Source organism: Mustela nivalis (assembly GCF_964662115.1).
Source record: "Mustela nivalis genome assembly, chromosome: 2".
In the NCBI taxonomy this organism is placed as follows: domain Eukaryota; kingdom Metazoa; phylum Chordata; class Mammalia; order Carnivora; family Mustelidae; genus Mustela; species Mustela nivalis.
In genome coordinates this window covers 167873979-167901290 of record NC_139021.1, presented here as the reverse complement: position 1 = coordinate 167901290, position 27312 = coordinate 167873979, and the positions used below count along the sequence as shown (strand labels likewise).

General features: G+C 39.3%; 1 protein-coding gene, 1 long non-coding RNA gene and 1 pseudogene across 5 annotated transcripts in view; 2 read left to right on the top strand and 1 right to left on the bottom strand.

Annotated features, from left to right (window-relative positions):
- Positions 1 to 27312, top strand: part of LOC309859477 — a 173127-nt gene that overhangs the window by 35369 nt on the left and 110446 nt on the right. The gene's annotated exons all lie outside the window — the stretch shown is intronic.
- Positions 1731 to 13100, bottom strand: LOC309859475 (protein FAM136A pseudogene; annotated as a pseudogene). Its single transcript, XR_014316672.1, has 4 exons — positions 13012 to 13100; positions 11484 to 11615; positions 8619 to 8709; positions 1731 to 5594 (listed from the first exon to the last, which is right to left on the bottom strand). The product of XR_014316672.1 is annotated as a protein FAM136A pseudogene (transcript).
- SMNDC1 (survival motor neuron domain containing 1) lies at positions 13190 to 25462 on the top strand. Of its 3 annotated transcripts, XM_082720195.1 has the most exons (7): positions 13210 to 13402; positions 14622 to 14741; positions 17437 to 17624; positions 19613 to 19755; positions 20362 to 20523; positions 23525 to 23678; positions 24156 to 25462. In XM_082720195.1, the coding sequence occupies exons 3-7, from the start codon at positions 17622 to 17624 to the stop codon at positions 24291 to 24293; spliced, it is 600 nt and encodes a 199-aa protein (XP_082576321.1). In that variant the 5' UTR covers positions 13210 to 13402; positions 14622 to 14741; positions 17437 to 17621; the 3' UTR covers positions 24294 to 25462. The 3 variants fall into 3 exon arrangements, with proteins under 3 accessions (XP_082576319.1, XP_082576321.1, XP_082576320.1); XM_082720193.1 differs by lacking the exon at positions 17437 to 17624 and having other exon boundaries at positions 13190 to 13402; XM_082720194.1 differs by lacking the exons at positions 13210 to 13402; positions 17437 to 17624 and adding an exon at positions 13572 to 13591.

Here is a 27312-nt window from a genome sequence, read left to right as displayed (position 1 = left end):
ATGTTGATACATGTACCTTTAGTTTACTTTCATTAGTTTCACGATTATTTATTCATCCACTGACTAAATAAATGTTCCACTTTTTTTCTCCATTTCTGTTGGTAGACATAAAGGTTACTCTTTTTAAGGTTTCTGTTTTTAAAACCAAAGCCGCAATAAATTTTATGTATCTCCTTATTACATATCGAGAGCTTCTCTCAGAGCGGAATTGTTGGTCTGTGAGGGGTGCCAACTTGCTCTCCCTATGGATAGAGTAACATGTCCTGGCATCAACCAGGCATGAGTGTTACCGTTTTCTGGTTTTTTTTTTTTTTTCTTTTCAGAATTTTAAATTTTCTCCCATTTAATGGGTTATAGTTTTTGTTGACATATTCCTGATTATGCACAAGTTTGAGTAGATCTCATATGCTTATTGGCTATTTGGGGTCCTTTCTTTTGTAAATTTTTTGTTCATATCCTTTTCCTTCCCTTCTCCTCCTTATTTTCACTTTTCTTAATGAGATATGGGGGTGTTTATTTGGTTTTTGAATTCTGGTTACTGATTCTTTAATGCAAATGTCTTCTTGTGCTTTGTGGCTTGTCTTTAATTTTTTTAATGATGCTTTTGGCTGTATACACATTATATTTTAATATATTTTTTTCAATCTTTTCGAGGATGAATCAATACAAATAATTTTTAGGGGTGTGTGCTGGAGGCGGACGGTATCAAAGGAAATTCTTGCCAAGGGACATTTCTTTTCTCTGTAAAGTCAAAGTAGAAGTCAACTTTGAAGAGAAAACTGTGGAGTCCCTGAGGTTCCCCCTGTAGCTGACACGGATAAATTGAGTCCACAGCAAATGCCCAGATCTAGGAGTTGGCTGGGGCAGGGTGGTAGGGGATGAGACAGGATTTCTTACAAAGAACCTTGCTTTACTAGAGCTTGCCATCAGAGGCCTGATACAGGTTAGACTGTGTTACCCGATACACTTCCTTAGAAACTCCGAGGAAGGAGAGATGAAGGCAGGATCGAGTTAATTATATAAGGACTGGATTAATCAGGGAAGTCCATACGTCAACTTTCTTGACCTGCTATCAACCTAAGAATCCCAAATGAAACAAAGATAAGGAAATGGGGGCTGACCGAAGTTAAGGTCTCCCAGCTAGTGAGAGGCAGAAAGCACTCGAGAAGGATAGCTCCCAGATCCAGGGCGCTCCACCCGCCAGGCGAAGCACGTTGACACGGCCTCTTATGATCATAAAATAGAAGCGTGAGAGTGAAGCAAAGGAAAAGCCAAGTAAGACAAAAGAGAATTCAATTGCAACCAAAGAGGCCCAAGACCATTTAATCTGCGTTCACAAACTGTGAGATGCAGTTATTATATTCACATCCACTTGTTTGTCTTATGAGGCTACAGGTAGATACGTTATCCTCATCTTTTTTTTTCAGTTGGGACAGAAAAAGGTAAAGTGACTTGACCCAGAACACTTTATAAGTTATAGCAAAATAGAGTCAATAAACATGGGCTCCGTGGTCAATACTTTTTTCTTCATGAACCACAGGATAAATAGCCATGTATGTCTAAAAATTATAATTTGTACAATTACTATAATTTCTATAATTTTTAGAAATTATAAGTTAGAAATTATAGATTTATAATTTAGAAATTATAAATAAATTTATAATTTATAAATAAATTTAAAATTTATAGAAATTACTACAAAGTCACTTTCTTGTTTCAGATTCCTTAGTTTTATTCTTCCATTGACTGTCAGGTTAACTGGTTCTAATTCCCTCTGCTTGTGGAGAAAGCATCAACTTAGGCAGCTAATGAGTAACATGGAAAAAAAATAAACCAGAGCCACATTGCTCATAATCAAGCTACTATAGTCCTGTTTTTCCTATCTATATCTTCGTCAACAAACATGAATGTAGAAGTCGCCTCCAACTGTCTGCGGAGACACATCATTAATTAGGATCAATCAAAAGTTCTCTCCAGCCAGAAAATGCTTCAAAACTTTAACTCCTTTTATGTTATTATAGTAATAGCCTTATGAAGAAACTAGCATTTTCTGCCTGTGTCAGAGAAATATCATAGCACTAATCACAAGAAATCCTTAAAATATTCTCCGAAGTAAAACAAATGCCCACTGCCATTGAATGTTGGCTTCCTCCTTGTTCTCAAGATGGAATTCTGCTCATGCCAGGCACACCTGGTCCCTTGGGTAGGATGCCTTCAGGAGCTCTGTGCTAAACCACTAGTCTAGATATAAAAATACTAAGGGAGCAGAAGAAGGAGGCAAGGATTTACCTGCTAGTGAAGCTGGTAAACAATCACCAATGCCCTTTCAAAACTAGGTCTTTAAAGGTATTCTCCTGGACAGGGAAGTGAGGACAGGCTTGTGATGTGGACCAGAGCCTAGCAGCAAAGCAATAAGGCATGAAAGCGCAGGGCAGGTTTGTACATGGGTACCACTGTGTGGTCAGTGTCCAGGATGAGAAGCAGACTGTGACCATATCACCAATGGCCTTGTAGGGTGAGCTAACAAGTTGGGATTTTACAGGTAGGTGTGGGCACACTCAGACTGGTATTTCCAGAAGACCAATCTGGCAGCCAAGTGTGGGAGATGAATCTTAAGGAAGGAGCCCCATTCTTGTGCTACTGCATCAGGCTGGGAGAGACAATGATGGCAGCCTGGGCTGCAGCACTAGAGTCGAGATGAGGGGATACATCCAAAACACATCTGGGGGAAGAATTAGTGAAATGACTACAAGGGGGAGAAAGGAGTTCTTTTAGCTGAAATTAGAAAGAAAATTGGTAAGATCACCAGTGTCAGAGAATACAGAAGAGGAAGTCAGGCCAAAAATGAAAAGTTCAAAAATTTTTAAAACTTCTTTATAACAGTCAATCATTTGCCACCTAGGAAGTGTCTATTTTCAGGTAAACAAAAATTATTCCTTCTTTATAAAATTTACCGTAATGGTTTTTTTGTTTATAAAATTCATGCTTAATGGCTTTTGATGTGTTAGAGTAAATAATCACCAATTGTGCCCCCCCAAATTTGGGAAATTCTTCAACAGAAGAAATGCCTAATCTGTGTATCTGAGATGCTTATGCATGAGCAAGCTCTCCTACAGCATAATATATATATGATAGCATCTATACATTAGTGGCTCTCTATACACACACACACACACACACACACACACACACACACACACAATCAGAAATCGATTTAAAACAACATGATATCATCTGCAGGAAGTACCAAAGCATTTTTTCCATTAGCTTTTAATGTGAGGAAAACAAAATGAGAAGGTGACATTGTTTCATGGTTTCTTTCTTTTCTTTCTTTTTTTTTTTTAAGGAAAAACTAACCCTTATTTATTTCTTAAAACTGAACCACTAGAAAGTATATCACAGCCTTGAAACACCAAGCATAGACTATATTATCTCTTCAAAGAATAAGCTGGTAAAAACAACAAGGTCCTAATCAAAATGATAAGGTGCTGGAGCTGGGGCAGGAATGCTGCTTGCTGCAAAGGCCCTTGGCAAAGTGGTATTTGGTAATGGTGGGGAGGATGTCCCTCTTTTGCTTTAAAGGAATCATGGCTCACAGGAGTTGCTTGTTCTTCCCCCTTTGACTCTCCTATTGTGAAGGGATTGTCTTGATAGGGCTCTGTTATTTGAGGGGGCTAAATAATACTGAGTTCAGGCTTTCATTCCATTCTGTTCTATAAAAACCAGGTTCTTCTAAATCTGGTACTTAGTAACTCTCTTATTTAAGAAGAAATGCCCCCTTCAATGCTCACTTCCTGGATACTGGTATACAGTGCAATCAAAACCCCTTTCCCTTCAAGGGAGAGTATGAACTACTGCAAGATTTTTGTCCTGTGGCTCTGCTGCAGAGAGCCCCGGAGCCCATCACAGCAGCCAGTGAGAGGAAGGGCTGCTTGCCATACCCAGTCTAACGTCACCTCTCATGTTTTTGCAGGGTCTCCTAGCTGAAAAATGTAATGTGTATTTCAAGAGATATATATATATATTATCTTGATGGCGTTAAACATATACCTATGAGGAACTGTTCAAAGTTCTTACCAAAACTACCTCTCCCAACTCCACACCTTAAATCAACTCCAATCCCTTATATAATAACAAAACTAAGCAAAACAAAGGGCTAGAAACCTTTTTTTTCCCTTCTAAATTAGTGACCTCATAGATTTTGTTTTACAACTTACAGAAAATGATTTGGTGATCCTTCTGGTAAACAGGAGGTTGGCAACAAACAGAAACACCTCTGTTCACACACCACCAGGTCAGAGGCAGTTTAGGAGAAGCTATCAGCCTGCTCATACCTGTGTACGAATAAGAATCTGGTACCTTGAAGGTCTCTGGCTTCTAGGGCAGATCCCTGGCCTAGGAGATCCCTAGGGCCAGGACAAGCATGTGAAATTTAAGCTACTAAAAACCGTTCTGTACTATCTTTGACCCAAATTTCAGCACCAGTTTTTTCCCATTTCATTTTCTAGGGTTCAACAAAGGAGCCAGTGTCCAGAAAGAAGTGACACATGCCTCAAACTGGATACCAGCCTTAATTTCTTCATGGACGTCACTTAAAAGGCCAAAACTCCCAATTCTCTTTTTAAATAGATTCCTGCTGTCAACCCTGATGGCCAATTGCAAAGACTTCTATTTCCCAATGGATAAGAGACTTCTTCATCTTCTTGGTCACGGTCGGGATGGGTGCATATGGTCATCCCCACACAAGTCTCCAGCTGCCACTTCACCTGAAGCTCTTTACTTCCTGCATCTATTGAATCTTTGGCTTTGTCATTGCAATGCATGGTGCACTGCACCAGGTGGTCCTGGGACTTCTCCAGCTGGGCCTGGGCCAGAGGTGCACAGCAGTGCTCACTGCACTGGTGCACCTAGCTGCATGGACGCCTGGCTGTCCTCACAGCACTGGGACTGCACCGGAACAGAAGGCCCCGCATCATCCAGATGTTCTCTCTCTCCAGACTCTTCACCATGAAGTCTTCTGCCTCCCGCACCCAGAGCTGCTGCAGCTCTCTCACGGGGACCCCACATGACACCCGCTTTGTACCAGTGCCCTCATGGACTCCAGCACTCAGGCCCTCCTGTTTCACAGTTTCTAATTCAGGTAGCTTCGGCAAGAAAGGCATCAGAGATGCCTAAAAATAGGGGTGAGACAGAGAAAGTACACGTTCTTCCCTATGGTGGTGCACTGCCCATTCAGGACTCAGGAGCTCATTCACCCGGAACTAGGGCATGTTGATGGCTGACAGTTTTCACCTGAAATATTTTCTGTCCCCTTCACAGGGGCAGCCCACATCTGTTGCCTGATCATTTGTGGTTGGGTGGGTATAAAGTCCAGGCACCCTTCACTTAAGGGGTAGAGGGTCTTTAAAGAGCCGTTCAGCTCCAGAGCTCCTGTAGGAATGGCTGAAGACTCGGCTGCAGCCGTAAGGCAGCTGCTTTTCTCTCTGCCCAGCCCCGCTCTGTCACTCTCACGGGTAATGTTCCCAAGGGCACTGCCCAATAAACTTCTTCATGGAAATCTGAGTCCTTTTCCCAGGAACCCCAGCCTATGGCACCTACCAGGACCACACAAAGCCTTCAATGAGCACTAATTACACAGAATGAAGAGTGTCACTATAAAAGCACATACTAAATGCACTGGGTCTTGTATAAAATGAGCCATGCTCCCTACCTATATTTTAGCTTATGTTCTAAAACCAACAACACAGAGATGTTGTAAACAGCACCCAAGTGATCTAAAGGACTTTGGATATGAAGTTATTTTACTGAAAGAATCCTAGCAAGAACAAATGAAAACATGTACATTAAAACCAACAGCAGGTGACTAGCAGTTCACCTGTTAGATACTATAAACTATCATTTTTTCCCTCTGGTTGTTGGTTTTTTCCTCTTTCTTCTCCTGAAAAGCTGCTTGACAATGTTACTTCCCTAAGGCTCAAACACTGGAGGAGGTGAGTTGCCGGCACCAGCCTCCTCCACTCCTGCGCATGCGGTATTCGGATCAATGCCTGTGTCCCCACTGCCACCTAACGGATTCTTTGAGCATTGAAGCCTCCATGGAATAGTACTTTTTTTCAACCGCTGACATTATGTCAATAAAATGGCTAAATGCGACCATATCAAGCTACGGGCCACTAGTTTTCATGGGGCAAATTCTGGGGCTTATTTTGGCTTCTGGGAAGAAGTTGTGTTAACTGTCTCCTTTTTCCTATTTACATCTGGGTTCGTAGACCGGAGCCGCCCAGGTTGTTTGATGTAAGTATCCTCAAAAAAAGGGTGGGGGCTCCTGGGTGGCTCAGTTGGTTAAGTGTCTGCCTTCAGGTCATGATCTCAGGGTCCAGGGACTGGGCCCCATGTGGGGCTCTCTGCACAGCAGGGAGTCTGCTGCTCCCTCTCCCCAGCTCCCCTCTGCCGCCATGCTCATGCATGTTCTGTCTCTCTCTCTCTCAAAAGGAAAAAAAAAAAAGATTGTTCTATTACCCACTGTGTATTGAAGGTGATATAGAATGTTCTAGGCTTCCCTAGAATGTTCCAGGTTTCTTCCATAACTAAGCTTTTTCTAAGATAAACAATCAATGTGAACAGGGGGGTGGGAAACAGATAAAGATGGTATTTTCAGGGACTGTGATGCAGATGAATCCAATTAACTCTGAGTTTAAGACCATCTTAAGACTACCACTAGAGACTGTTATATGAGAAAGCCAAAGAGGGCCAAAAAAATGAAAAAAGCTCCTGTCACCACATCAGAGGACAAGGCCCATTGGACCTCTCCTGCATGTGGGGAAGTCAAAGTAATTCATTCTCATGCCTTCCTTCCTGGCCTTCAAAGAGCTCCTTTGACTGCTTTGGCCTCCACTGCCCACACCTTCCTGCTAGATCTTGACCCATATGGCTTTCTACAGCCTGTTGTTTCTGACAATCACATATGCTTCTGTGATCTCTCATATTACCTCTGAGCTGTTCCTAGAGACCCTCTCAATGATCCACCCCCACCATTTCTCTCACACACACACACGCTACCACCTAAAACCATTCTAGCTAGTTTCTGAATACTTTTCTCCATCTTTTTATTTTGAAAAATTTGAAACATACAGAAAAGTTGAAAGATTAGTAGAATGAACACATATATCTTCTACGATGACCATTAACATCTTGCCACATTTTAATTCCTTCTCTTCATACACACACATACACGCACACACTTCTGTAAGTATACATATAGGTATCTACACACATACACATAAACATGTACACATACACGTTTATACACACACACAGCAGTCCCTTCTTATCCACAGTTTCACTTTCCATGGTTTCAATTACCCACAGTCAACAAGTACGTGATCCTCTCCTGAGGTATAGTCAGAAGGTCAAGAGAAGCCTGACACTGTGTCACAATGCCATGTCATTCACCTCACTTCATCTCATCGCACAGGTTCTTTTATCATCTCACGTCCTCACAAGAGGGGGTGAGTGCAGTACAAGAAGATATTTTGAGAGACAGCAGTCAGGTAACTTTTATTATTGTGCATTGTTTGTTTTTTAAAGACTTTATTTGAGAGAGAGAATATGCATGCAGGTGCCAATGGAAAGAGCAGAGGGAGAGAGGGGGAGAGAGGGGTAGGGAGAGGAGAGAGAATCTCAAGCAGACTCCACGCTGAGCTGAGCCTGGAGCCCAATATGGCGCTCCATCTCATGCCCTTGATAGCATGACCTGAGCCAAAACCAAGAGTCAGATGCTTACCCAACTGAGCCACACAGGTGCCCCTATTATGGTATATTGTTACAGTTCTATTTTATTATTTATTACTTTTAATCTCTTACTGTGCCTAATTTATAAATTAAACTTTTGTCATAGGTATGTCATAGATAGGAAAAAGTTGTATATATAGGGTTTGGTACTATTTGCAGTTTCAGGCATCCACTGGGGGTCTTGGAACATATGCTCCCCCACAATGTAGATGAGGGGAGACTACTGTGTGTGTATATACACAGAAGGCCATCTATATACATATATATACACATATGTTCATCCTCACACCCATATGATTTTTATGAAATTTCACACAATTGTTTTGGCTGAACCATTTAAAGATAAATTACAGATGTATGCTACTTTATCCCTAAATACCTGAACAGGTCATTCTTCTAGCAACTTAAGTAAATTTCACACTCAATAAAGTTAACAATAATACAATACCATCTAATACCCAGTCCATATTCAAATTTTCTAAAGTATCCTCAAAATTTCTTTTACAGCTTTTTCAAACCAAGACCCAATCAAGATTTACTCATTGCAATTATTGTTAGGTCTTTTGGTCTTTTGTCTCTTGATCTAGAAGTACCCCACTTTGTGTGTGTGTGTGTATGTGTGTTTAAGTGTGTGTGTAAGTGTGTGTGGTGGGAAGGGGCAGAGGGAGAGGGAGAATCTTAAGCAGCCTCCCAGCTAGCGTAGAGCCTGACACAGGACTCCTCATCTCACAATCTCAGATCATGACCTAAGCCAAAATCAATAGTCAGAAGCTTAACCAACTGAGCCACCCAAGCATCCTTCCCCCACTCTTTTTAACGACACTGACCTTTTTGAAGAATTTAGGCATTTTCTTATAGAATGTTTCATATTCTGGATCAGAATCTTCTCTCGGGGTCATTTTCTCTGTTCCTCTATCTCTAGTTCCCATAGACAGAAATTTGGATCAAAAGGCTTGATTATATTTAGGTTAAGCATTTTGGGCAGAGTTCTTTCATTGGGGATGCTGTTGCATCAAATCAAAAGGCCTATAAAGTCAGGTTGTTCACTATTAGCGGTGCAAAGTGTGATCACTATGTTAATTACTTTATAATTAAGTAATCTGTGGGGTGATACTGTGACACTGCAAACATCCCCTTTTCCCTACTTCCTTTAAAGACAGGTTCTAGCATCTACTGATGATCTTTACCTCAATTATTAGGGACTGCACAGATTTTTCCACTTGTATTATTCCATCTGTAGGTACTGGCTGGCATTCTCCTACAAAGAAAAAGAAACCCTTCTCTCACCCTTGATTCTGAGTATCACTCTAGACTTAGGAACTTTATTTTTTTTTTAAGATTTTATTTACTTATTTGACAGAGAGAGATCACAAGTAGGCAGAGAGGCAGGCAAAGAGAGTGACAGGGAAGCAGGCTCCCTGCTGAGCAGAGAGCCCGACGCGGGACTCGATCCCAGGACCCTGAGATCATGGCCTGAGCCAAAGGCAGCGACTTAACCCACTGAGCCACCCAGGCGCCCCTAGACTTAGGAACTTTAAAAATGTATTCAATGCTTTGCTCATCTATCATAGTCATTATTCTGTTTAGCCCAGCTTGACTCACATTTGGCCAAAGGAGTCAAACTTGATTCTGTGAGCCTTCACTTAATCCTATAGTTTTGGGGGTACTTCCTTGCTTTCTGGCAAGGTAATCGAGGCTCACCTTTGTACTTTTGTATTTTCTGGGCCTCAGACCTGAAAACAACCATTTCTCCAAGAAATACGGTTTCTTTTATGGAGAAAGGGATCTAGATATCAAGATATGGGGACCCTCCATTGGGAGAAATTATATATATTCTTCTAAGAAATATACACAAATAAACCCTAATTCAAATTTAACATCAGAGACCTTCCCCCTAAACCTTCTTTTATATTTTTCATTTCTTTTCTCCTAGATTTCTAACATGTATTATTCACTTTATAGTAGACCTAAAAAGTTTCAAAGTTGCATTGCCAATAGTACTATTAGAATAAATCTGTGACATCTGAGATTTTTTTGTTGTTGTTGTGCTTTTTGCCCTCAGAGTATATCCCACTAAGAATACACATAAGACTATTATTAAACACCATTTCTAAATATGTCTAAAGAACTTTGAATGACTGCCATTTCTGATCCCTGTAAAGACTTGGGTTATAATCTTTTTCAAACTGAAGGAATCCTGCTTTCTCTTTTTTTTTTTTTTTAAAGATTTTATTTATTTATTTGACAGAGAGAGATCACAAGTAGGCAGAGAGGCAGGCAGACAGAGAGAGGAGGAAGCAGGCTCCCTGCTGAGCAGAGAGCCCGATGCGGGACTCGATCCCAGGACCCTGAGATCATGACCTGAACCGAAGGCAGCGGCCCAACCCACTGAGCCACCCAGGTGCCCCCTGCTTTCTCCTTTTGATGGTATGGTTTCAGTTCTTTAGTGGTACATGTAAAACACAGAAATAGTTGAAAATGCACATCCTGAGACAAGCAAGGCGGTGCAAATAAAAGTGGACAAGCCAGACTGCTATGACTGATAAGCACCTGCACTGGACAGCATCCATTTAAGGGTGTTTTTCCGTCACCTTTAAATGAATGATGACACCCAAGAATCACCTCAGGGTATATTTTCAATCCACTGTGTGCAAAAACACTCAATAAGTACAAAAAGCCAGTAGCTTGCCCTGTGGCAACTCTCCATGCAAACATTCAAAACACCTCTTATGACTAAAGAGGGCAAAGGTACAAGCAGTTATTATGATGATATACACATCTCTAATTCATCATCTTAGGCATTTGTCAAGATCGCAAAAAATGTGAGCAAATTGTTCCTACTTTTAGTCAGGAGGGAAGGCAATAAAAGCTAAACTAAATAAAGATGTAATCTCTTGGAGCTCCTGGGTTGCTTCATCATTTGAGCGACTGGCTCTTGATTTTGGCTCAAGTCATGGTCTCAGGGTCTTGGGATGAAGCCCTGAGTCAGGTCCCACACTCAGTGGAGTCAGCTTGTTCCTCTCCCTCTGCTCTTCCCTCCCTGCCCCACCTCTACACGCATTCTCACTCTCTCTTAAATAAATAAATCTTTCAATCTATCATTTAACCAATAAATTGTTGCATACTCTTGTACTCTGCAGTGGGTTGGCACATTTCCAAAAGAAGCTGCTATATTTTAATTTTCTTTAGTAATTAAAGGCAATAGCTTATATTCTAATAACAATTAGGAGTCTTCAAATGTTATTTACCTACTAGGTTTCAATAAAATAGATACCAGGTTTTAAAACTAGAGGTTTTAGATACTGCTCTTTTTGAAGAATAAGCATGATCAAATTTGAATGAGAACATTTTAAGAAAAATTAGACACTGAGTAGACTTTCACACTCAGTGAAGGTGGTAAGTCTGAACATTTATTTGAAGCAACACTCTTAGTCAAAGTTTATACTTGCTCCAATTTTGTCTCTAATAGCTTTTGAACCACTGTGAAATTAAATGAGTATATGTGAAGCACTTAGAATGTCATCTGGTATATACAACTTATTTCTTTATGAGAATTAAAATTAAAACTATATTGTTTTTTCCCCACCAAATACAATCCATGTTGTACAGAGGAGTTAGAGATTAAAAGCAATCCTGAAAATAAAAGCTATCAAGATGATATAGAAATCCATACATGAGCTTATAATAAATACTTTCCTCTCTGTCTGGAGGTGGTTCATTAAGAATTCTCCTATTTGAGGGGTGCCTGGCTGGCTCAGTCGGAAGAGCATGCAATTCTTGATCTCAGGGTTGTGAGTTCAGCCCCTCACTGGGTGTAAAGATTACTGAAATAAATAAACAAACAAAAAAAAGTTCCCTTAAGTGAAAGATTTTTACACAACTGCAAAATATACCTTATATTCAAGGAAGATCTTCCTGGCACTTGTTCTTTAAATATACAATTAGAATAAGTGCAGTTTTAAAAAACTACATTATATTTTGAACAAACTTCTACCATGTTAAGGAAGCACATCCTTTCTGGTCTGTTTTGACTCTTAATTCTAGCTACACACTGCTGCCCTCTGCAGCATTTCAGTTCTTCCAAATTGCCACACCAATGATCACAAACCTAATCTAGTTTCCATTTATGTCTGTGTATTTAGGGAAGGGAAGGTCCCTTCAAAAAAGCAAGAGGGCATCAGAGCAAGATGTCACAGTCCAAAAGACCCATCTGAGAGGAGGGCCTTCTTAGGGGTCCAGCAACATACCCCGACCCCCTAAAGAAGGTTCCTTCCAGGTATTCGTGTAGCCTCTGTCACAGGATTTCATATTTTTCATTGGAAAAAATGATATATGTATGGAAAAATTTGGAAAGGGTAAACAGTGAAAAATATAACCAGTGAAAACATTTGGCTTCTATTCCAAATCTCTAGACAGGTATATGCATCTGCCCAGAGAATATATATTATTACAAACATACATTGCTTTTTTTTTTTTTTTAAGATTTTATTTATTTGACACAGAGAGAGAAATCACAAGTAGGCACAGAGGCAGGCAGAGAGAGAGGAGGAAGCAGGCTCCCTGCGGAGCAGAGAGCCCGACGTGGGGCTCGATGTCAGGACCCTGGGTTCATGACCTGAGCCCAAGGCAGCGGCTTTAACCCACTGAGCCACCCAGGCGCCCCACATACATTTCTTTTTAAACATAAAGTATTCACCTCACTCTGCTTATCGTTCAAGACAACATAACCTGGAGATTGTTTCCTATCAGGGGAGATAAACCTATATAATTTACGCTATTAAAACCAAGCAGGGTCTAACAAAATAGGTTTTAAATAAATCAACCTTCGCTCCAACAGGTTCTGCCACACAATTACCTTTTTATTGCTACTAAGTCTTCTCTTACTATATAAAGCGATGGCTCTACAACTTGAGCAGATATTGGTATCACCTGCGGCGCGTGTTAAACCAGGCTGCTGAGCCACCTCGAGTTTGAGTCAGGAGGTCTGGAGTGGGAGGGGAGAATCTGCACTTGTAATAAGTTACCGCGCGATGGAGATACAGGAGTTGCGGGAACCACATCTTGGGAACCAACCGCTAGTATGCTCGCTGCTCTAAAACTCCGTTCCTCCCACCTCCCAGCACCGCTAGTCTTAGAAGGAAAATGCGGTTACTCCGCTGAGAACTTCACGAAGGGCCCAACAACACCCACTCCCAAAGAAGTCAAGAACTCTGCACTCACATCCGAAATCGGGATAACACAAACCTACATCCGGCGCCTGGCGCAACCTAGCTACGCCATTTCCTTTCTATGAAGCTCCGCCCACTCCGCGTCCCTAACGCAAGGATGGGCCGCGCAGCGACAGCGAGGAATCACGTGGGTAGGGTGACGTCTCGCGAGGCTTTTAACCTCTCGCGAGACTTGACCCGCTTCTGTCTTTTCCTCCTTCCAGTGCCCGGCTTTCTTCCCCTCCCCCCCCATCGCCGGCCAAGTTCTCCCATTTCGGACAGAGTCGCCTTGTTGTTACCGCGGAGATTTTTCCTACTGCAGCTGCTGCCGCTGTTGCCGCCGCCACTACTGGGCTCATTTGCCCCGACCCCTTCCTGTCGCCCTGCCCCCAGCCCCACACAAGGTAACGAAGCCGGCGAGGGCGAGAGCAGGGCCTCGGGGCCTCGTCCTCTCCCTAGTTGAAGCCGAGGCCTGAGGCCGAGGAGCCGGCCGCGTTGGAGAGGCCTGGGCGCCGGCAAGAGTCTTAGGGGCCCGGCCTCTTCTGCCACCCAGAGCTGGGCCCTGAGGGGCCCCGAACGCGGCCAGGACCTCTGTACGCTGGCGACGACCGGGGCTAAGCCGGGAAACCGGTCGGGTGGGGTAGGGGTGGGGAGGCCTCCTGAGGAAGCCTCGGCGGTTCCCTGCGGAGCGCGTTTGGGGGTGTGAGGCTCCGACGCTGCCGGGGTCCGCTCCGTTTGTTTTCCGTTTCTCTGGAGCTTGTGTTTGAATTCCGAGGTCTGGTTGTGGCGGGCTTGGAGGTGTTGGGTGCCTGGCTTAACTCGAGCCCCTTTGGAGCCCTTCCAGATTCCAGGCTGTGGTTGGACGGGACTTGTAAGACAGAGAAGGGCCCTCGGAACCCCCGCGTGTTGTCTCGACAAACCGAGAAAGGATTCCGGTATATCTTATTTTCCGGAAAAGAATGGGGCAGGTTGCGTGAAAGGCACGCTCCTTAGAATGCCTCAACGGGCCAGTGGTTGTGCCGTTTTCTTTAATGAAGACGCTGCATCGGCAATATTTTAAGTGACCCGGTGAAACATTTTTGCTCTGGAGAAGAGCTTCTGAGCACACTTAGCAATTAATAGTTCATGTAGAGATTATTATCTATGTAGTTAGTCCGAAAGTCATATATATTTTGTTTTGGAAGTCTGCGTTAGGGTTTAGAAATATTTTCTTCTTAAATCTCGATTTTTTCCAGCAGGTTAGTGCTTTTTAAAAATTTTTCCCGGCGAAGATGTAACCTTGTTAATTGAGCCAAATACAGTGTCTTCCGTGTTACAGGAGTTTAAAGAAGATTAGAAATTCTCCTTTTTCCTTTTGCCTTAGCTGTTGTCTGATAAATTCCACACAGAAACAAAAAAAAAGTTTATAATCTGCGGAATCCATTCCCTTGAAGCTTGGATTTGACTCACAGCTTTCCTCAGAACTAAGAGTAAAGGTAATGGTAATGAGTTAAGTTGCAGCAATGAATTATATTAAGGAGTTGGGAGCAAAACTGGTAAGGATTAAGTCAGGCAGACAGGGAAATTATTTTTTTATGGTGTTTTTGGTTGTTTTCCTGGTCTTACCCTTTTATTTTCCCCCAGATGTCAGAGGATCTAGCAAAGCAGCTGGCAAGCTACAAAGCTCAGCTCCAGCAAGTCGAAGCTGCATTGTCCGGAAACGGAGAAAATGAAGATTTGCTAAAATTAAAGAAAGATTTACAAGTAAGTATAAGAGGACACTAATAGTTACATCGCTTGGAAAAAGTATTTCTCTGTTTTTCAAATGATTTATTGCTTAGAAGCCAAACCACCATTTGGAGGGGAGTGTTTCTTCTCCTTTCCTCCCGTGTGTGCATGTGTATGTGCACATGCGTGTGTATGTGCACAGGGTGCATGGCTCGCAGTGGTAGGGTTGCTTCCTCAGTCGTATGCATCAGAATGAGTAAAGCATTGTTCTTATGTAAATCTTGTATGTTCACACAATTTTTAAAAATATTTGAATTAAGTCTCTGTCAAACCTAGAGAAGAGGTACATATAATTTTACAATGGAGAGTGCTTTTATTTTTAAAGATCTGGCAAAGGAAATCTGAGAAGTAGCTAAAAGAAAACACATGGAATTAAATGTTACCTATACTGGTATTAGAAAAAAACAAATGTAGAAGCATTTTATAAATGATGAAAACAATGAGAAAAATATAACCTGGTTAAGAGTCTTTTTAATGTCACAAGGTTCTTTGAAAAATCATGGAGTGTGTGTGTGTGTGTTTCAAAGCTAGCAGGTAAACACCTTGTATTAAAAATACATAAAGATATCTAAAGAGATACTTGTTTTCTGCATACATGTTACGTAATATTTGAATTTAAGGCTAGATTTTACATTGTAGTTGCTGACACTTGTTGAAGTTAAATTGAATGGGTGTGGAAAGATCTTAATTTGTTTTGTTTGTCATGGGAAAATTCAGGAGGTTTGAAACTTGCCTTTTTAAAACCTGCACTTGGGGTTTCAAAACAAGCATAAAACCATATAGTACATGTCTGTTGCTTTTCAGAACACAAGGTTGATTAATAAAAATACTGTATATCTATACATATGTATCACTTCATTTTAATAAATTTGAGAACTTAAGATTTTGAACCTGATTTTTTGAAAGTTTTAAAATGTGTTTTGATTTGGTGATTTTTCTTTACTGATTCAGTACCAAACTAGAATCATCTTTATCTAAATCCTTTCCCTCCCTTTATCATCCTCTTGCCCAATAAAATTAATATTTTAGAGTTACTAGAACTGCAAATAAATGAGGCTTATTTGAAATAGGATCCAGATACAGGACTTTTAAAGAGTTTATCTGGGCATAATTAAAATGAGTATTTTCAGGTTCAAATTGTGAAATTAGGATAATCTTGCCTGAAATTGCAATAGTATGTAATTTTTGAAAACACAGAAAACCAGGACCCCTCTTCAGTATGTAGAAGTCAGGCCAGTGAATTTAAGAGTGCTAGCCAATACTAAAAAGATGTTTGGGGAGCAATTTCTCCCACTCCCAGACCAATTTTCTGTTTACCTCAAAGAGAAATTCTGGCATGCATCTTCTTCTACTAGCTTAAAAGCAGTCTTTTTTTTCTTTGAAGTCTTTTTTTCTTTAAAACATTGTTGATATTAGGTATATTGATTCCTGGGCAGTTGGAAGAAGGATATGTATGGAACTGGTAGAGGGGAAGTTGGGAGTGAAGGTTAAAACATTGTGAGGGTTTTTTTTTTCTTTTAATATTTCTGGAATAAACTGTCAAGAGACTAGGCAGAATTGCCTTACTGTGACATGATCTTTAGTGGAAGTATTGTAGGAAGAGAGACTCTAGTGGTAGGCATTGTAGTAAGCACATAAATGTCCTTCTTAGGGTTCAGTTAATAATGACCTGGTGGTCATTGATCTGTGAAGTATCATCTTTTCTACAACCATTTAGAACAGCACTGTCCAGTAGAACTTTGTGTTGTGATGAAAATGTTTTATATCTACTCTGTTGTCCTGTAGCTAGTAGGGACTACTGAATGTTTGAAATATGGCTGGGGTAGCTGAAGAACTGAATTTTTAATTTTTTTTAAGTAGCCACTTGTGACTACCATATTGGATAGCACAGATTTAGAAGCTAAGTTCTGAAACTTCAGATAATAATACAAATGTTTTTCCTGACCAGTCTTGATCACAGTTTCTTTTCCTCTTATTTCGTCATGAAAACAAATTTTCCATGTCTGTTTGCTAGATACAGGTCTTTTTTGAACTGAAAATTACTCAAAGATAGAAGGCATCATTAAAGATTAGATAACGTTTTGAAAAGTGTTTGGACATCTGCTTCCATCTACCGATTGTTGTCTCCATTGATTACAGTTAGAGCTTCTGTTTTATCATGGATTTTTAAAAAATATTTTTCCGTTTTATCTTTTCTCTGTTTTCTGGGATATATACCTCATGCCTTTGATATTGAATTCTGCCTTTTATATTTGCTGAATACTTGTTCAGACTGATGACTGAGTTTGTGGCCTCCTTTGTTTTGTGTTCCTTTAGTGGAATGTCTTTACCCTGGTTACGAATTTGTTTGCCCTTTCATTTATAACAAAATGCTTTTCTGCATTTTTTCAGTGACTTCATTTTGCCAGTAAGGTGTCTATGTTTATTTTTCTATGTACTGTCTTTCATATAGAATAAAGTTAACACAGCAGGCAGCACATTAATCTGCTGAAGTCCTAACTGCCTTTTTTCACCTAAAAAAGTGGGTATAGTAAGATCTAGGCTAGCTACCTGACTAGCTCCCCAGGCAGTCTGTGATAATCACAAAAATAGTCAATTTATTAGGCTGTTTTGCTGAATAAACTGGTTCTAAAGGAGGCAGGGGTCAAGTCACTTGTCTCATATATTACAGTGGCTCTCTGCATCCCCGAAACGCCTTCCTTCAGTAAGCAGAGTGCTTGAGTGCACCCTTTGACCTGCTGATATGTAGATCACAACATCTGATGCTTCCTGGAATTGCCGATTACTGTAACTGCTGCCCATCTGTCGATGAAGGAGCAGTTTCAGAACTCAGACTTGGGGGAGGAAAAGTAATTAATGGTATGTACCTTTAAGAACCCCCTCATACATAAAATAGTTTCTCTAATACTTTGGTCCGTATGCACATGTAAAGAAAACATTGAGAAGGGTCTTCATAGTTTGTTGGGAGGGGTTTATGAAACATGGCAAAATGAAAGGACTATTAGAGATAAATGCTTTCGGTTTTTTAAAATCACTTCAGTGCAGGCCTCTGAAAATTTTAACATGCACAGCTTTTCAGGACCCTTTGGTTAAAATGTATTTCCTTATGAAAATAAAATGGCAAGATGCTCTATGCTAAGAGAGGTAGAGTTTTAAATCTGAGACCTACAAATATAGAAATCATGTTTGTGCTTTAGTTAAATGTTTAATGATAGGGTTTATATGGGCTCTTGAGTCAGGCTTACTAGATTATATTCTTGGCCCTAATAGTGGTTGACTATAAAACAAGACTGGATAATTTACTCTCCTTCTTTGTATAGTACGTGATCTATTTATGTGTTTATGTGGAAGTTCTTTGCTTTATTGCAAAGGATTGTCTAATAAAAAGATATTTAAATGGCTCTTTGGCACCTAATAAAATCTCATTAAAGATACTACTCTACTGAGTTTTTAACTCAAATCTGAGTTAGTCTAGTTTTTTAGTTTTTTAATTCACAAAAATGGCCTTTCTCCCAAGGGCTTATTAATATTCCTTTTTTCTTTTTCTTTCGAAGGCTCAATATTAGTTTTTCAAAAATAGCCATGAAGATCTAGGATCTTTAGGAGAAAGCTAGTATGTAATTTCTTGGTTACTGAACCAAAACTACCATTATAAAACTTCAATGGGAGCCATAAGAAACTCAGTATAGAGTTTAACTTTGATACATTTTCTCCTAAAACACAGTGTGATGTATTAAGGTATTTTATATGCAACTGTGGGCGCAGGTATGCAAGTTTTTAAAATAAATCAGATACGGAGCTGCATTACATAGGTCTTCATCAGAGTAAAATATAGTAAATAGGTCACACAGTCTTATCAGTTCATGCTATTAAAGTTTTTTAACCAACCCTACCAAACACCCTTTAACGAAGCCAGTAAGTATAAGCCTGAAACCGAAAAAGTACTTGCCACACAGGAAGGTATTGCCTCCCTGTGTGTTACATTTATTTTATTTTTCCCTTCTAAATGAAGCTGTGCTAACGTGCTTTATAGAATATTTAAAATCTAACCTGGTAATTTACTTACATAGACGGGGGGGGGGTAAGTTTTACAATTAATGAATAGGAAGACTACTGGCTTTTTATATGTGCCTATAGAATTTTAGTACAAATATGTATGAGCAGGAACATTTTTATTACTAATAAGGCTGCTTCAAAAGGTTTGGGTTTTGTTTTGTTTTGTTTTATTTTGTTTTGTTTGGACAGGGGTGGGGAAGAACATGTTGGCTAGAGAGTTAATACTAATGCTCTGTAAAACAGTCCAGGTGCATGAAATATATGTGACAAGATAGGAGAAAAAAGTGATCTTGAGTCTAGTTTAGTCCTTCATAAGTGACTATTTCTCATATTAGATCTATGTAGCTAAAGTAGGTACTTAGAAATACTACATGATAGGGGTACCTTGATGGCTCAGTCAGTAGAGCAGGTGACTCCTGATACCAGAGCTGGGAGTTCAAGCCCCACATTGGGTGGGGCTTTTTTCTCTTGAAAAAAGAAATAATGCATGGTATAAGGCCAGGTCTACCCTTGTTTGTTAGTATTTGAGGTTAATAAGTTGAAAGGCAACTGTATGGGTTTAAATCCTAGTTCCACCACTATATAAAATATTGTATCTTAGTTTCTCTTTGAGGATAATCATAGTACCTACATCATAGTATTGTTAATGAATTACAAATAAAAATGTTTAGTGCACTTAATAAATGGTATATGGTGTGAGAGCTGTTGTCATCAAAAACTGAAAACCTGTTGAAAGTAGGTGATAAGTGAATTATAAAAGTAATATTACGGTTTTTGTTTTTTCTTCTTAGGAAGTTATAGAACTAACCAAAGACCTTCTGTCAACTCAACCTTCTGAAACTCTTGCAAGTTCAGACAGTTTTGCTTCTACCCAGCCCACTCATTCATGGAAAGTGGGAGACAAGTGTATGGCAATCTGGAGTGAAGATGGACAGTAAGTGTAGAAAAAAACTCTAACTATAACATGAAATAATAAAACACAATGGTAAGAAGTTTTTATTCAGTTTGAACTACCCTGTTTTAATCTTCTATGTAGCCAATATGATTTATAGAGCCAATTTGATTCTTGGATGGTTACCACTGATACAGTTTAGTTTTTAGCTTTCGATTACATTTTGGGGCAGTTGAAGGGCTTGGATCCTAGACGAGAGAAAAATCAAAGCAGAGGAAAATGAATGCGTAGCTTATAATCTTAATATTTTCCTCAAATTAAAAATTTAGTAAATGGTTGGCTACCTTAGACTTAGGTGAAACATACACACTTAAATTATTCATATAAAAATACCGTTTCTCAAAGAGACCAACTAAAGCACATTTAAAAGGCCTATAAGGACTTTCTTGACAATATTTTGATTAGGATCCCTTTTTTTCATAGTAGATGGCTAATTCCAACCACTCTTTTATATTACCTTTACTAAAGAGCCAACTGATGACAGACGTTCGTTTAAGACCCAGTAATAGTTGAAGCTCTACAGTGTAAGTCTTTTAGGCTGAGTACCAAACCTTTACTCACCTGCTTACAGTCATGATATCTTTACAGGTGTTACGAAGCGGAGATCGAGGAGATAGATGAAGAAAACGGCACCGCTGCCATCACCTTTGCTGGCTACGGCAATGCGGAAGTGACCCCGCTGTTGAACCTCAAGCCTGTAGAAGAAGGAAGGAAGGCAAAGGAGGACAGTGGCAATAAACCCATGTCAAAGTAAGTGGTTTTGACTTGAGCAGTTTAAGTATAGTCTTCCCCACTTTGATAGTTGAGGTAGAATCCAGGCAGGCTAGGTTAAGGTAAAAAGGTTATAATACTCTTTACCTTTATTTTGAAGATAGCAGTATAGGGTCAACTTTGTCTGTCTGTATATGCCTAGGCCAACTTAGGCATACAGTGTATTTATTAAGAGGATACTATGTACCTCTTATTGAGCCAGGTGTTGGGTTTCTACCACAGTGAAGACCCCAGCTTGGGCCTTGTCCTGATTGAGTTTATAGGCTAGAGAACGATACATAAAATTAAAGGAGAACTTTAATAATTGATACAGAAGTTATGAAAGGGGAACATAATGGGTGCTTTAAGGGAGCAAAGATACCTAAACTGCACTTCAGTCATCAGAGTAAATGTCTGAGAAAATGACATCTGGCGTGTGGGTGGCTCAGTTGGTGAAGCGGCTGCCTTCAGCTCAGGTCACAATCTCCGGGTCCTGGGGTTGAACTCTTGCCTTGGTCTCGCTGCTCAGGGTGAAGCCTGCTTCTCCCTCTGCCACTCCCCCTGCTGGTGTGTGTGCGTGCATGTGTGCATGTACATGCTCTTTTTATATATATATATAGATAGATAGATATACACTCTCTCTCTCTATATATATAATCTTTATATATATCTTTATATATATATATCTTTATATATATATAAAATCTTAAAAAAAATTTTTTTTTAATGGAGATTTGAAAAGGAGTTAGCCAGGTAATGAATGAACTTAAAGGTATGACCTTGGGCAAACTGCTTAACTTTTTCCTTATTTGTAAAACAGGGTTGATAATATCTCCATTGTAGGGTTATAAGGATTAAATGTTAACATTTATAAAACATGTAGCGCAGTTCTTGACATGGAATAAGAGTTTAGTAAATGTTTTAAAAAAAAAACTTTCAGGGGCGCCTGGGTGGCTCAGTCGGTTAAGCATCAGCTTTCAGCTCAGGTCATGATCCCAGGGTCCTGGGATCAAGCCCCACATTGGGCTCCCTGCTCAGAGGGGAGTCTGCTTCTCCCTCTCCCCCTGCTTGTGCTCTTTGTCTCTCTGTCAAATAAATCTTTAAAAAAAAAAAACAACTTTTCAGAAAACTTTTAAAAAAGAAAACAAGATTAGAACATGGAGGTAACAGAAACAAATTCCTGTGGTAATAACACTTGGGGCTTAAAAGTGGGTGGTTTGACAGGAGACGAGATTAGAGAGGTCAAGGCCAGATTATGAGGAGCTTGACAGCCACTGATGAATTTCAAATAGAGGAGATATCATGCCATCGTAGTTGAACTTTCAAATAATCACTGACAGCAGAGGGAAGGCAGCTACTTATGTGATCCAGGTGTAAGGTAATGTGGCCTGAACCCAGGGAGCAGCGGTAGAAGGAGAGAAGTGTATGGTTTGAATAGTATTTAAGAGGTAGAATTAACAATATTATGGTTGGTTATCTTACACATATTTGCCCCAATTTTCTCTTTTTTGGATTTGTCACAGGTTTTTAAAACTTAAGTTGCTACTTGGGGCGCCTGGGTGGCTCAGTGGGTTAAGCCTCTGCCTTCGGCTCAGATCCTGATCTCAGGGTCCTGAGATCGAGCCCCACGTCGGGCTCTCTGCTCAGCAGGGAGCCTGTTTCCCTTCCTTTCTCTCTCTGCCTGCCTCTCTGCCTGCTTGTGATCTCTGTCTGTCAAATAAATAAATAAAATCTTTAAAAAAAAAAAAAAAAAACTTCAGTTGCTACTTAAATATATTTGAACTTGGAAAAATTATACCACCTGAGTATCCTGATGAGAATATCAGATTGTAGAACATTGTAACATCTCTATTTTTTTTAGTCTTTGACATCGGTGTAAAAAAAAAAACCACAAAAACCAAACCTTGCTTCCTAGTGGTGATTATATGATGCACAGGCATCTAGATCATATTGCCTCTTTTTTAAAGACCTCGTTCTTCATCCTTTTGGTGAGAAAGTCAGTATGTAAATTACTGAAAGTCAGCAGAAATTATTGAGAGAGCTTTAGGCTCTGATCCTATATAGAGGAGTGTTTTTGAAAAACCCCAGTTTTTGTTTTTAAGAATTTTAAGCTGTGATTTTCCTTTATTCTCCTGTGCTTCTCCTGTCAAGGTGAAATAGAGATAAATTTTTTTTTTAACTTTTAAAGATTTTACTTATTCGAGAGAGAGAGAATGATCGAGAGAGAGCACAAGCAGGGGGAGCGGCAGGCAGAGAGAGAGAGAGGGAGAAGCAGACTCCCTGCTGAGCAGGGATCCCAGTGCGGGACTCCATCAGTCCTGGGACCATGACCTGATCCAAAGGCAGACACCTAACCAACTGAGCCACCTAGGCACCTCTGCATCTCTTTTCTAAGTGCAGCATATTAAACTTGGTAACTGTCCATTTAGAAATGGATAAAGGTTTAGACAGCTGTTAATGTTAAAATTCATTTCTAAATGTACTTGACAAAAGCAGTGTAAACATCAAAAAGTCATAGTTTAAATATTTGATTTGAGGGGATGCCTGGGTGGCTCAGTCAGTTGAGCAACCGACTCTTGATTTTGGCTCAGGTCATGATCTTGGGGTCCTGGGATCAAATCCCAAGTCAGGCTCCGCATACTCAGTGCAGTCTGCTTCTCTCTCTCGCTTGGCTCCTCCCCCCACTTGCACACGCTCACTTACACGCTCACTTGCTTTCTCTATGTAAAGTAAATAAATAAATAATGTATTTGAGTAGGTAGTAGATTACAGATAAGGTTTGAAAGCTTCCAGGGATACTGTATATTTCAAATAACATTTCTTAGTAGTACTGGGTGGTTGGTGGTGTTGGTGTTAGTGCTTCTGTTCATGTGATGTGTTTATTATGGATTTTTTTTTTTTTTGCTTTTTTTTGTTTGTTTGTTTTTTGTACTGCTAAATATCTCTAAGGAAATCATCTGTTAAATCTTAAGAGTTGACATTAACTGTTCTATCCACACAGAAAAGAAATGATTGCCCAGCAGCGTGAATATAAAAAGAAGAAAGCTTTGAAAAAAGCACAGAGAATAAAAGAACTTGAGCAGGAAAGAGAGGACCAGAAGGTTAAATGGCAACAGTTCAACAACAGAGCCTATTCTAAAAACAAAAAAGGCCAGGTTAGTATATCCTTTCATCGTATTTCATAAATTTGAAAAGTGTAATTGTCATTAAAATAACTTTAAAATGAAAAAGGAGATACGTAGGTTTAAAGAAATACATAACTGGATCTTGAATTCAGAATCCTCTTTCATCTTCTGTTTGGCTTATTGCACAGTATCTCCATTAGCCACTGTCTTTCTTGTAGAAACACTATGAGTGAGAGAGTTTATATGAGAAATTACAAAAGATCTAGATTGTTTTCCCTTCTATAAACTAAAGTTTGAGAAACTGTTTGCTACCTTACATACCACTTAGAGGGAGTATGATGAACCCTACCTGCCTTGTTAACGTGCTTTATATGCTGGGCATCACTGGTAGATTTTATTTAAAAGAGCATTCCAGTTCCCTTTATGTGTACTGTACTTCTTAAGTGTATTTTGGAAATGTTTTCACCCCCAAATTAATCAGAATGGTTTCTGTTTCATTTCCACTAGGTAAAAAGGAGTATTTTTGCTTCACCTGAGAGTGTAACCGGAAAAGTTGGAGTAGGAACTTGTGGAATTGCTGATAAACCTATGACACAATATCAAGATACCTCTAAATACAATGTCAGGCATTTGATGCCTCAATAATCAGAAGAACTGTTGGATTTCATCTCTGCAGGGCTTTACATTTACCTTTTTATCCTTATATTTTTCTAAAGGTAAATTATTTGTTAGATGAGTAAGGAAGATACCATTGTCGTCCTTGTTTGACTTCAATAGAATGAAACTTGAAGAAATTGCATTTGATAACTGCTATTCATTAACTTTTCGTTACTACTACCAGTTTCCTCCAAGTTTGTTGAATAAAGCAACTTTTCTAGATAGATGCTGCATAAATACAGCACTTAGATGAATTGTTGATTTTCCAAATATCAGGCCCTTACTTAATGGATGGTGTGTACTTTTTGTAAAGTCCTAACCTGGAATTTTCAGATGCTTTGAACTTGCCACACACTGTAGTAATTCACTGGAACAGCAAGGCAAAATACCAACCTAAAGAGATCTTTTTTTTTCCCTTCAACTTGAACCTAGCTGTTGCTAATGAAGCCTAAAAGTAGGTTAATTTGATTAAAATTTCAAACTTTGTTTTGAGTTTTTTCCTTAATAATTTGTTTCCTAAGCTTATTAGGCTGTTTCTAAAATTGATCCAGCTCTTAAAACTTTTTCATTGAGTTTTAATTTCATGTAAGAACCATGTTTAGGACCAGCTTCCTTTTCTAAGGACTTTTTGTTGTTTTCTGCTTTTGTTTTTGGTTTCTTTTTCCTTCTTTTTTTTTTTTTTTAATTAATGTTTGCGCTTTTCCTGTGTTGATCTTTCCCTTGTGGTAGTGGTACCATTTTTTGGATGTGTAATGTTTATATAAGAAAACAAAAAGCTGATGTATAGCCCTGTATACAGTGTAGATACTATTTTTGTAAAAAAAAACAAAAAAAACCCACCCAAGGCTAAATTAATGAACAAGAGTACTGAATGTTTCATCATTAAAAATTTATTGTATTTCTTGTGCATTAATCTCACCAGAATTTCCCTGTATATTATGTTCATGTAGAGGAGTTTGTAATTTTTGTTAACTAGATCAAGTTGTCAGCATTTGTTGGTATAAGTGAACATCACAGTATCCTGAGTTGAGTTTAAGCCAAATATATGCATAGTAAAGTGTCTTCCTATTAATGGAAGATGGTGATTTTTAGGGTATGTGTTAATTTCAGTTTTTGTATGTTTAACTTTTATTAAATAAAGTGTTTTTTAAAATCTCCAGGGTGTGTTACCAGAAAGGTGGTGAAGTTCTAGCTGGCAGCATTGATAGTGATTAAGCTTCAGTATTCTTGCTTGCATTCATCCTTTCCACAGGCGAGAGTATTGAGTATGTGACAAAGATTTCAGTAAATCCTTGTGTACTTCGATTAGACATGAGAAATTGGATCCTCAAGGACAAACTATTTTTATCTTAAGGGCTTGTACTGTGTATAGAGGTGTTTGTACATATTTAGTTAAAGGAGAAAATAAAAATTTTAAGACTTTAATATTTTGGCAAATTGAAACTTAGGGAAGGGAATACAGTGTTGAGAAGTAGAGTTCTTTATCTTGTCCCTTCACCTCCCTCCCAACCCAGGAGGGTCAGTTTTCCTTCCTGTAATTTATGGCCACAGGGTAGAGCATGTAGGACAGAATGAAAAGTGAAGTCTTTTTTAAATACAAGGCACAAATTAGAGCAGTAGAGGGCTACTTAGCTTGAAGAACTCCTAAAAATATACTGTTCTTGTTACCAGTGTAACAAATCTCCTAATAATGGTATCTTTGAAGGATTGCAAGGGATCCCTTTAAATTCAGAAGCACTTGGAAAGAAATTTGGTACGATGTTAGACTACATAGGATGGGTTTTGGTGAGATCACCTTGGTACATTTGTTGGTTTAGTAATTTACCTGTTATTTGTATAGGCAAGACTCTTGTGTTGAGACTTGTATCTCCTTTGACCCAAGGGCCTACCTTTCTGCACATGAGTTTTCCTGGAGGGGCTTTGTAGGAGAGAGAGAAGGAATAATGACCATACTATATAAAACAGTTTAAAAAAAAAAAAAAAAAAAGTACAGCATGAGATCCCTAGTTTCTGTGTCAAAAGATGTAGATGTGGCCCTTTGAAATGTGCTAGTGTCAAGTTAATGATCATGTTTCTGGACTAAACTAAAAGGATCCCTGGGGGGATGGAGCACCTTTCTCCTAATGTGATGCTTTCATGAGAAGCATGATACCAGTGATATTTTACAAGGGAAGGTGGTTAAGTTCAATACTCTAAAACCAAACATGACACTTTGTGATATATAGAACCCTCTGTTACAAAATTTAATGTAGTTTCCCCATCAAAAAGGGAGTCTTGAAGCTGAAACTCAGAATGAGTTCCTGATATGAGTGATACACAGCCTCCAAGTAGCTGTGGTTACACGGATCTTCTCAAAACTTGACATTTGACTTTGTTATTGATCATTTCAAGAAAGAACAGGCCTCATACACCCCCCCAATAATAAATTTTAGTAATAATAAATTTAGTATCACAGACAACAAATGCTTTTTTAATTAACATGTAGAAAGACCATACTGGAAGAGCAAGGACTCCGGAGCCAGATTGCTGTTAGAATCCTGGCCCCTCACTTTTACCTGTGTGCCTAACTCTTCTTTGTCTTAGCTTTCTCAGCTGTAGAATAAAAATACCAGTTTCATTATGTAGTAAAGATGAGTGAGTTAATTAGTAAAGTGCTTATTAGAATACCTGAAATGGTACACACAGTAGAAGTGTTTGCTATTTACTGTGCAAGTGGTGATGGTGACTTGTTTTTCCTTAACAATGACAATTCACATCATAATGGATAACAACGTCCATTGCTTATAATTTGAAGCCCATAATTATAAATGTATTACTGAAATGCTGTCAAATTACCAAAGTGATTAAATTCAGTACGTGCTAATAGATGTTTAAATTTTTGTATTAGACAATTTTACGGCATGTCTCTGATGGGAAAGGAGTACAGGTTAAAATAAAGTTACCCTAATACTTGCTTAAAATTAAAAGAGGGATTCCTGGATCTGGGTCTATTCCAGGCCGCCAAAGC